Source organism: Ranitomeya imitator, chromosome 2, assembly GCF_032444005.1.
Source record: "Ranitomeya imitator isolate aRanImi1 chromosome 2, aRanImi1.pri, whole genome shotgun sequence".
Taxonomy (NCBI): Eukaryota; Metazoa; Chordata; class Amphibia; order Anura; family Dendrobatidae; genus Ranitomeya; species Ranitomeya imitator.
Window position 1 is genome coordinate 158,203,706 of NC_091283.1, and position 12,267 is coordinate 158,215,972.

General features: G+C 41.5%; 1 protein-coding gene across 1 annotated transcript in view; it reads right to left on the reverse strand.

The window, feature by feature from the left end:
• The window catches only part of CLIC3 (chloride intracellular channel 3), a 27,552-nt gene extending 15,584 nt beyond the window's left edge, over positions 1-11,968 (reverse strand). The window contains exon 1 of the mRNA XM_069747623.1: positions 11,579-11,968. Within this exon, the coding sequence (XP_069603724.1) occupies positions 11,579-11,872 (294 nt within the window). The 5' untranslated portion in view covers positions 11,873-11,968. The remainder of the gene's footprint in view (positions 1-11,578) is intronic.
• Positions 11,969-12,267: the final 299 nt, after the last annotated feature.

Consider the following 12,267-nt stretch of genomic DNA (forward strand, 5'->3'; position numbering starts at 1 on the left):
ATGAAAGGAAACTGTATGTAGGTCCTCTCTAAAGGGAACAGGATAGACCAGTTGTCCAGATTTAGTCTATTGCTAGAGATCTGGGCGCTCTCTGCAGAGCATCATTTACATGTGACAGTAGACATCACACCTGTAACCTGCACACAAATAACTGGTGACAAGAAGGCAGGAAACTGAAACTAATTAACAGAAACCCAAACTTGTTACCAAAACTTTCAGGTGCCGGAAGTCACAGTGCAGATGATAACTAGTAATTACAGTTATATTCTTATACATAGGGGCAGTATTATAGTAGTTATATTCTTGTACATAGGAGCAGTATTATAGTAGTTATATTCTTGTACATAGGGGAAGTATTATAGTAGTTATATTCTTGTACATAGGAGCAGTATTATAGTAGTTATATTCTTGTGCATAGCGAGCGGTATTATAGTAGTTATTGTACGTAGGGGGCAGTATTACCTACTATATAATTGTCTAACGGTCACTTCCGTCTGTCTGTAACGGAAATCCCAAGACGCTGATTGGTCGTGGCTGTTTTTCCGCGACCAATCAGCGACGGGCACAGTCCAGCGGCAAAATGGCTGCTCCTTACTCCCCGCAGTCAGTGCCTACTCCATACTCCCCTCCAGTCAGCGCTCACACAGGGTTAATGGCAGCGTTAACGGTCCGGGTTATGCCGCGGTGTAACGCTCTCCGTCAACACTGCTATTAACCCCGTGTGACCAACTTTTTACTATTGATGCTGCCTATGCAGCATCAATAGTAAAAAGATCTAATGTTAAAAATAATTTAAAAAAATAAAAAATCATTATATGCTCGCCGTCCGTCGGCCCCCCAGATCCAGCCCAGGCCTTTCCCGCTCCTCGCCACGCTCCAGTAACCGGTCCATGCATTGCGGTCTCGCGAGTCGCGAGATGATGACGTAGCGGTCTCACGAGACCGCACGTTAACATCTCGCGAGACCGCAATGCACTCTTGGTAGCGACGGGCACAGTCCGGCCGCTCCCTACTCCCCTGCAGTCAGTGCCCCCTCTATACTCCCCCCCCAGTCAGCGCTCCCGCATAGCGATGTAGCAGTCTGTTAAACCGACTGCATTACACCGCGGCATAACGCGGTGTAACGCAGTCTGTTAACGCTGCTATTAACCCTATGTGACAAACTTTTTACTATCGATGCTGCCTATGCAGCATCAATAGTAAAAAGATATAATGTTAAAAATAATAAAAAAATAAAAAATTGTGATATTCTCACCTTCCGTCGCCTCCACAGCAGCTTTTCCTGCAGGTCGCGATGCTCCAGTCCCACCGCTTCGCTGATTGGTCGTGCCGGCTGGGCGCGACCAAACAGCGACATTGCCGCGGGATCTAATGTTAAAAATAATAATAAAAAAAAAAAATTATATACTCACCTTCCGGATCCAGCCCAGGCCTTTCCCGCTCCTTGCGACGCTCCGGTGACTGTTCCATGCGTAGCGGTCTCGTGAGACCGCTATGTCATCATCTCACGAGACTGCAATGCACTCTTGGGACCGGAGCGTCGCGAAGAGCATCGGTAAACGCTTCGGCTGGATCCGAGGGCCGACGGAGGGTGAGTATATAACTATTTTTTATTTTAATTATTTTTTTAACAGAGATATGGTGCCCACATAGCTATATACTACGTGGAATGTGTTAGATACTGCATGGGCTGTGTTGAATACTACATCTCTGTGCTATATATTATATGGGCTGTGCTATATACTATGTGGCTGGGCAATATACTATGTGGCTGGGCAATATACTACGTGGCTGAGCAATATACTACGTGGCTGGGCAATATACTACGTGGCTGTTATATACTACGTGGGCTGTGCTATATACTATGTGGCTGGGCAATTTACTATGTGGCTGTTTTATATACTACGTGGCTGTGTTATATACTACGTGGGCTGTGTTATATACTACGTGGGCTGTGTTATATACTACGTGGGCTGTGTTATATACTACATGGGCTGTGTTATATACTACGTGGGCTGCTATATACTACGTGGCTGGGCAATATACTACGTGGCTGCGCAATATACTACGTGTCTGTGCTATTTACTACGTGGGCTATGTTATATACTACGTGGCTGTGCTATATACTATGTGGGCTGTATGCTACTTGGCTGTGCTATATTTCTCTGCTGTATCTGTGCATCATGAATCGTGGTATGTGTTAAAGAGGGGGGCCCACTGAGACTCTTTCGCCCGGGGTCCTCAAAAACCTGGAGCCAGCCCTGGCTTCACTGATTGGTCACGCCCGGCTGCGAACAATCAGCGACAGTCGCAGTCCGGCCGCGAATTGGCGCGGAATTTGAACCATGCTTTGCTAATTGGTCGCGCCCGGCCGCCCGAATCCTTTGTATAAATTGTATTATTCTGAAAACTTCATCAATAAACTACCTACATATTCTAGAATACCCGATGCGTTAGAATTAGGCCACCATCTAGTAGTAGTTATATTCTTGTATATAGGAGGCAGTATTATAGTAGTTATATTCTTGTACATAGGAGGCAGTATTATAGTAGTTATATTCTTGTACATAGGGGGGAGTATTATAGTAATTGCAGTGAGTACAGAAAGTATTCATACCCCTTTAAATTTTTCACTCTGTTTCATTGCAGTTATTTGGTAAATTCAAAAAATTTCATTTTTTTTTCTCATTAATGTACACTGTGTACCCCATCTTGACTGAAAAACTTTTTTTGCAAACTTAATAAAAAAGAAAAACTGATATCACATGCTCGTAAGTATTCAGACCCTTTGCTCAGACACTCATATTTAAGTCACATGCTGTCCATTTCCTTGTGATCCTCCTTGAGATGGTTTTACTCCTTCATTGGAGTCCAGCTGTGTTTAACTAAACTGATAGGACTTGATTTGGAAAGGCGTACACCTGTCTATATAAGGGTACCGTCACACTAAAACGACGCTGCAGCGATACGACAACGCTGGTTGGTCGCTGGAGAGCTGTCACACAGACAGCTCTCCAGCGACCAACGATCCCGAAGTCCCCGGTAACCAGGGTAAACATCGGGTTACTAAGCGCAGGGCCGCGCTTAGTAACCCGATGTTTACCCTGGTTACCAGCGTAAACGTAAAAAAAAACCAAACACTACATACTTACATTCCTGTCGCGTCCCTTGGCGCTGTGCTTCTCTGCACTGACAGTGAGCGCCGGACAGCCGGAAAGCAGAGTGGTGACGTCACCGCTGTACTTTACGGCTGACTGGCGCTCACCAGCCAGTGCGGGAAGCTGAAGGCGAGGGACATGACCAGACACCGGGAATGTAAGTATGTAGTGTTTTTTTTTTTTTACATTTACACTGGTAACCAGGGTAAATATCGGGTTACTAAGCGCGGCCCTGCGCTTAGTAACCCGATGTTTACCCTGGTTACCAGTGAAGACATCGCTGAATCGGCGTCACACACGCCGATTCAGCGATGTCAGCGGGAGATCCAGCGACGAAATAAAGTTTCAAACGATCTCCTACGACGTACAATTCTCAGCGGGGTCCCTGATTGCAGTAGCGTGTCAGACACAGCGAGATCGTAAGGATATCGCTGGAACGTCACGGATCGTGCCGTCCTAGCGACCAAAGTGCCACTGTGTGACGGTACCCTAAGACCTCACAGCTCACAGTGCATGTCAGACCAAATGAGAATCATGATGTCAAAGGAACTGGCCAGGGAGCTCAGAGACAGAACTGTGGCAAGGAACAGATCTGGCCAAGGTTACAACAGAATTTCTGCAATACTCAAGGTACCTAAGAGCACAGTGGCCTCCATAATCCTTAAATGGAAGAAGTTTGGGAACACCAGAAGTCTTCCTAGACCTGGCCGTCCAGCCAAACTGAGCAATCGTGGGAGAAGAGCCTTGGTGAGAGAGAGGTAAAGAAGAACGCCAAGATCACTGTGGCTGAGCTCAAGAGATGCAGTAGGGAGATGGGCAGTTAACTTACAGGGTTACAGTCTGTTTAGAAAGGATCGTAAAAATCGGAGAGGAGGAGGGGTTTGTCTCTATGTAAAGTCTTGTCTAAAGTCCACTTTAAGGGAGGATATTAGCGAAGGAAATGAGGATGTCGAGTCCATATGGGTCTAAATTCATGGAGGGAAAAATGGTAACAAAGTTCTCATTGGGGTCTGTTACAAACCCCCAAATATAACAGAAACCATGGAAAGTCTACTTCTAAAGCAGATAGATGAAGCTGCAACCCATAATGAGGTCCTGGTTATGGGGGACTTTAACTACCCGGATATTAACTGGGAAACAGAAACCTGTGAAACCCATAAAGGCAACAGGTTTCTGCTAATAACCAAGAAAAATTATCTTTCACAATTGGTGCAGAATCCAACCAGAGGAGCAGCACTTTTAGACCTAATACTATCTAATAGACCTGACAGAATAACAAATCTGCAGGTGGTCGGGCATCTAGGAAATAGCGACCACAATATTGTACAGTTTCACCTGTCTTTCACTAGGGGGACTTGTCAGGGAGTCACAAAAACACTGAACTTTAGGAAGGCAAAGTTTGACCAGCTTAGAGATGCCCTTAATCTGGTAGACTGGGACAATATCCTCAGAAATAAGAATACAGATAATAAATGGGAAATGTTTAAGAACATCCTAAATAGGCAGTGTAAGCGGTTTATACCTTGTGGGAATAAAAGGACTAGAAATAGGAAAAACCCAATGTGGCTAAACAAAGAAGTAAGACAGGCAATTAACAGTAAAAAGAAAGCATTTGCACTACTAAAGCAGGATGGCACCATTGAAGCTCTAAAAAACTATAGGGAGAAAAATACTTTATCTAAAAAACTAATTAAAGCTGCCAAAAAGGAAACAGAGAAGCACATTGCTAAGGAGAGTAAAACTAATCCCAAACTGTTCTTCAACTATATCAATAGTAAAAGAATAAAAACTGAAAATGTAGGCCCCTTAAAAAATAGTGAGGAAAGAATGGTTGTAGATGACGAGGAAAAAGCTAACATATTAAACACCTTCTTCTCCACGGTATTCACGGTGGAAAATGAAATGCTAGGTGAAATCCCAAGAAACAATGAAAACCCTATATTAAGGGTCACCAATCTAACCCAAGAAGAGGTGCGAAACCGGCTAAATAAGATTAAAATAGATAAATCTCCGGGTCCGGATGGCATACACCCACGAGTACTAAGAGAACTAAGTAATGTAATAGATAAACCATTATTTCTTATTTTTAGGGACTCTATAGCGACAGGGTCTGTTCCGCAGGATTGGCGCATAGCAAATGTGGTGCCAATATTCAAAAAGGGCTCTAAAAGTGAACCTGGAAATTATAGGCCAGTAAGTCTAACCTCTATTGTTGGTAAAATATTTGAAGGGTTTCTGAGGGATGTTATTCTGGATTATCTCAATGAGAATAACTGTTTAACTCCATATCAGCATGGGTTAATGAGAAATCGCTCCTGTCAAACCAATCTAATCAGTTTTTATGAAGAGGTAAGCTATAGGCTGGACCACGGTGAGTCATTGGACGTGGTATATCTAGATTTTTCCAAAGCGTTTGATACCGTGCCGCACAAGAGGTTGGTACACAAAATGAGAATGCTTGGTCTGGGGGAAAATGTGTGTAAATGGGTTAGTAACTGGCTTAGTGATAGAAAGCAGAGGGTGGTTATAAATGGTATAGTCTCTAACTGGGTCGCTGTGACCAGTGGGGTACCGCAGGGGTCAGTATTGGGACCTGTTCTCTTCAACATATTCATTAATGATCTGGTAGAAGGTTTACACAGTAAAATATCGATATTTGCAGATGATACAAAACTATGTAAAGCAGTTAATACAAGAGAAGATAGTATTCTGCTACAGATGGATCTGGATAAGTTGGAAACTTGGGCTGAAAGGTGGCAGATGAGGTTTAACAATGATAAATGTAAGGTTATACACATGGGAAGAAGGAATCAATATCACCATTACACACTGAACGGGAAACCACTGGGTAAATCTGACAGGGAGAAGGACTTGGGGATCCTAGTTAATGATAAACTTACCTGGAGCAGCCAGTGCCAGGCAGCAGCTGCCAAGGCAAACAGGATCATGGGGTGCATTAAAAGAGGTCTGGATACACATGATGAGAGCATTATACTGCCTCTGTACAAATCCCTAGTTAGACCGCACATGGAGTACTGTGTCCAGTTTTGGTCACCGGTGCTCAGGAAGGATTTAATGGAACTAGAGAGAGTACAAAGGAGGGCAACAAAATTAATAAAGGGGATGGGAGAACTACAATACCCAGATAGATTAGCGAAATTAGGATTATTTAGTCTAGAAAAAAGACGACTGAGGGGCGATCTAATAACCATGTATAAGTATATAAGGGGACAATACAAATATCTCGCTGAGGATCTGTTTATACCAAGGAAGGTGACAGGCACAAGGGGGCATTCTTTGCGTCTGGAGGAGAGAAGGTTTTTCCACCAACATAGAAGAGGATTCTTTACTGTTAGGGCAGTGAGAATCTGGAATTGCTTGCCTGAGGAGGTGGTGATGGCGAACTCAGTCGAGGGGTTCAAGAGAGGCCTGGATGTCTTCCTGGAGCAGAACAATATTGTATCATACAATTAGGTTCTGTAGAAGGACGTAGATCTGGGGATTTATTATGATGGAATATAGGCTGAACTGGATGGACAAATGTCTTTTTTTGGCCTTACTATGTTACTATGTTACTATGTTACTATGGGAGAAAGTTCCACAAAGTCAACTATCACTGCAGCCCTCCACCAGTCGGGCCTTTATGGCAGAGTGGCCCAACAGAAGCCTCTCCTCAGTGCAAGACATATAAAAGCCCGCAGAGAGTTTGCTAAAAAAAAAAAAAACACATGAAGGACTCCCAGACTAAGGGAAATAAGATTCTCTGGTCTGATGAGACAAAGATGGACCTTTTTGGTGATAATTCTAAGCAGCATGTGTAGAGAAAGCCAGGTACTGCTCATCACCTGCCCAATACAATCCCAACAGTGAAACATGGTGGTGGCAGCATCATGCTATGGGGTTGTTTTTCAGCTGCAGGGACAGGACTGGTTGTCATTGAAGGAAACATGAATGCGGCCAATTACAGACATATCCTGGATGAAAACCTCTTCCAGAGTGCTCTGGACCTCAGACTTGGCAGAAGGTTCACCTTCCAACAAGACAATGACCCTAAGCACACAGCTAAAATAAAGGAGTGGCTTCAGAACAGCTCTGTGACCATTCTTGACTGGCCCAGCCAGAGCCCTGACCTAAACCCAATTGAGCATCTCTGGAGAGACCTGAAAATGGCTGTCCACCAACATTCACCATCCAATCTGACGGAACTGGAGAGGATCTGCAAGGAAGAATGGCAGAGGATCCCCAAATCCAGGTGTGAAAAACTTGTTGCATCATTCCGAAGAAGACTCATGGCTGTACTAGCTCCAAAGGAGCTTCTACTCCATACTGAGCCAAGGGTCTGAATACTTATGACCATGTGATATTTCAGTTTTTCTTTTTTAATAAATTTGCAAAAATTACTACGTTTCTTTTTTTTTCAGTCAACATGGGGTGCAGAGTGTACATTAATAAGAAAAAAAATTAACTTTTTTTTAATTTACCAAATGGCTGCAATGAAAAATTAAAGTTAAAAATTTATAGGGGTCTGAATACTTTCCGTACCCACTGTATATACTTGTACATAGGAGCAGTATTATAGTAGCTATATTCTTGTACATAAGGGGCAATATTATAGTAGTTATATTTTTATAGAATCATAGAATGTTAGAGTTGGAAGGGACCTCCAGGGTCATAGTGTCCAACCCCCTGCTCAATGCAGGATTCACTAACCCATCTTGGATATCTGTCCAGCCTCTGTTTGAAAACTTAAATTAAAGGAGAACTCAAGTCACCATCTCTTGTGGCAGCCTGTTCCACTCATTAATCACCCTCACTGTCAAAAAGTTTTTATCTAATATCTAATCTGTATCGTCTCCCTTTCAGTTTCATCCCATTGCTTCTTGTGTTTCCATGTGCAAATGAGAATAATGATGATCCCTCCACACCAGTGTTTCCTACCTCCAGTCCTCAAGAGCCACCAACAGGTCATGTTTTCAGGATTTCCTTAGTATTTCACAGGTGATGGAATTATTGTCTGTGAAGGTGATGCAATTATCACCTGGGCAATACTAAGGAAATCTTTAAAACATGATCTGTTGGTGGCTCTTGAGGACCGGAGTTGGGGAACACTGCTCTACACTGTGACATCCCTTCAGATATTTGTACACAGCAATTATGTCTCCTCATGGTCTTCTTTTTTTGCAAGCTAAACATTCCCAGATCCTTTAACCGTTCTTCGTAGGACATACATCGCAGTCTGCTCACCATCCTGGTAGCTCTTCTGTGAACTTGCTCCAGTTTTTCAATGTCTTTTTTTTAAAATGTGGTGCCCAGAACTGAACAGTATTTTAGAGGAGTCCTAACCAAGGAGGAGTAGAGAGGGATAATTACTTCACGAGATCTAGATTCTATGCTTCACTTAATACATCCTAGAACTGTTTTTGCCTTTTTTGCTGCTGCATCACACTGTTGACTTATATGCAGTCTGTGATCTATTAGTATACTGAAGTCTTTTTCATACATGCTGTTGCTTAGTTCTACTCCTCCCATTCTGTAGATGTAATTTTCGTTTTTCTTCCCCATATGTAGAATCTTGCATTTCTCCCTGTTAAATACCATTCTATTAGTTGCTGCCAATTGCTCAACCTTATCTGGATCCTTCTGAATCCTTTTTCTGTCTTCTCTTAGCTGTGCATTGTCTGCAAATTTGATTAGTTTACCTTCAGTTCTCTTATCTAGATCATTTATAAAAATCTTGATCAACACTGGGGCCAGGACAGAGACTTGTGGAACCCCTCATTAAACACTCTTCCAAATGGATGTGCAACCATTTTTCACCACTCTGAGTACGATCACTGAGCCTGTTATGAATCCACCTAACTAGCCATGTCAATCCTATAGTTGGTCATTTTTTCACTAAGGATAGTATGAGATACTTTATCAAATGCTTTGCTGACGTCAAAATATACTATATCTACCACATTTCTCTGATCCACCCAGTCAGTGATTCCATCATAGAAGGAAATTAAATTAGGCTGGCATGACTTGTTTGCCAGAAACCCATGCTGGCTCTGGTTAATTGCTGTATTATTATCCAAATACTGACATACATGCTGTTTAACAATTTGTTCAAAACTCTTTTCTGGTATAGAACTATGGCTCACTAGCCTGTAATTCGCTGGCTCCATCTTCTTTCCTTTTTTGAAGATAGGAACAACATTTGCCCTTGCCCAATCCTCTGAGACTTCTGTTCTCCAGGATTTTTCAAATATTTTGGCTAGTGGTTCTGCAATTTCCTCTGCCAACTCCTTCAGTACCCTAGGATGTAATTCATCTGGACCAGGAGATTTAAATTAATTTAAATTAGCTACGTGTTCTCTCACCATCTCTCTGTTTAAGGATAGAGTGGTTTCTTTTATTCCTTTGATGGCACTGTGAAGATCAGTTGATGTTACAATTGTTTTCTTAAAGAACACAGATGCAAAATAGAAATGTAAAAGTTCGGCCTTCTCAACATCATTTTTGATCACTTCACTCTTTTCATCCTGTAAAAATCCTATAGCATCTTTGAAGTTTGTTTTGCTTGTCATGCCCCTAAAATCCTTTTTTATTGCTTTTGGTCTCGCTTGCAAGCCTCACTTCATTACTTGCTTTAGCTCTTCTAACTTTTGCTCTTCATTCCCTGCAAACAGTATTATATTCTTCTTTAGATATAATCCCCTCATTGCATTTAATATACATTTCTTTTTTCCTTTTTAACAAGTGTTTAAGTTCTGTGTTCATCCATCCTGTTCTCTTTAAATGCTTCCGATTCTTCCAACTTTTCAGGATTGTTACCGAATGCATGATGTATGCAATGACTAAGGACGTAAGTATCTGAAATGCGTCTCAAATTACTCTATGTCTGGAGTTTTTATGGATTTGCAATGAAGGATTTTTTTGAGGACCCAGTACAGGATGTATCTTCCTTTTTTCAGTATTATAGTAGTTATATTCTTGTACATGAGAGTAGTATTATAGTAGTTATATTCTTGTACATAGAGGACAGTATTATAGTAATTATATTCTTGTACATAGAGGGCAGTATTATAGTAGTTATATTCTTGAATATAGGGGCAGTATTATAGTAGTTATGCTCTTGTACATAGGGGCAGTATTATAGTAATTATATTCTTGTACATAGAGGGCAGTATTATAGTAGTTATATTCTTGGACATAGGGACTGTGTTATAGTAGTTATATTCTTGTACATAGGGGCAGTATTATAGCAGTTATATTCTTGTACATAGGAGCAGTATTATAGTAGTTATATTCTTGTACATAGGAGGCAGTATTCTAGTAGTTATATTCTTGTACATAGGGGCAGTATTATAGCAGTTATATTCTTGTACATAGGAGCAGTATTATAGTAGTTATATTCTTGTACATAGGAGCAGTATTATAGTAGTTATATTCTTGTACATAGGAGCAGTATTATAGCAGTTATATTCTTGTACATAGGGGCAGTATTATAGTAGTTATATTCTTGTACATAGGAGGCAGTATTCTAGTAGTTATATTCTTGTACACAGGGGCATTATTATAATAGTTATATTCTTGTACATATGGGACAGTATTGTAATAGTCAGAATATTTCCAAATGCAAGTATTTTTCACTGTTAATATAGCAATCTTTGGTGAAACTTTTTTAAAAGTTTACAGAAATTGTACTTATTTTTATAATGTTAAATAACAGGAAGGATAAAGTGAAATATGCAAATATTATTGTTCAGTAGCACCTTGCTACATTCTAGGACTTTTTATAAAGGTCACAGAATAAATATTATTTTGCATAAGAACCGAATTTTCTTTAGTCTTAAAAGGAAAATTCACATGCAAATTGGTTATGAAACAAAATTATATGAAAATAATCAACGTAGAACAAAACCTGACTTTGCTCTGGGTCAGTGGAATAATATAATATCTCTTGTCCTCTTCTCTCTTCTTTTCTCCCTCCCCTCCCAATAAACATGGAGGGATTGTGGTTGGAAACATAATGTTGCTTTTTATTTGTACCTTTATGTGTAATTATTGTACGGTTATGTGTGATTTTTGTGGATTGAAGTGGTTTGTACTTAGACAACATTACATTGTAATAGGGATGATAACAAAAATAAAATAAACTTGGGCCCCTATAAATTATATGATATATACAGCCCATTTATGACCTAAAAGTTAGCTTTTTCTAGCTGAAGATACTGGCAATGTGCACAGTGGCAGCAGAATACCGCTGCTTTCTTACAAATGTCCCCTGGTGATAAGATCAGCTGCAGATTACAATAAAGCATCTGGATTTAGGGTCATGCAATGCGGCGTGCGCTGTACGGTGACTCCAGGAGCGCAGGCATCTGCAGGTGTGATGCTCTGCAGACCAGGGAATAATAATAAAGTTATTGCTTTACCTTGACGAACAGCTCAATTTTGGGTTCATCCACCATTGTGGAGCTCAGTGTCGCCGACGCCGTGAAGGGTCCCCGGGTGTCTGCCGCAGTCTTCCAGGTCCTGATCCTCACACAGACTATGCAGGTGTGATCTTCGCCTCCGGTTTTCTCTGCGATTGAAGCGACACTCCCTTTCCAATAAAGCTGCACAAACTGCATTCCTCCATGACACACGTCAGGCAGAGATGCTTTTCCTGACACTTCATGTTCTAATACACATATGACCCTCCTAAGTCTTTCATTCCAGTCATACATTATCCCCTGACCACCCAAAGACCGGTCATCCCGGCACACATTCCTGCCCTGCGTGCTCCAAAACCTGCTTGTGTCAGTGCTAAATGGTGGATCCAAGAAACTAGAATTGGTGGGTACAGTGTTTGTCAACTGTGAGCGATGCAGAACAATACAGATCATGACGACGGGAGGCATGTAGAAACTGGCAGGAAAGAGCACGATCTTCTGATCTGCATGTGCACCAAGCGTGCTAAACACAGCACCCTTGTCCTGATACCAGAAGGGTCCCAAAATCCTCCTGCCTCATAATAGCACAGATAATGGTCTGCATAGCACTGAATTCACGGTACAGAGTAGGCAGCCAGAGATCCAAAAGCTCCTGCACAAACATAGAAATAATTATCAAAATTTTGGCT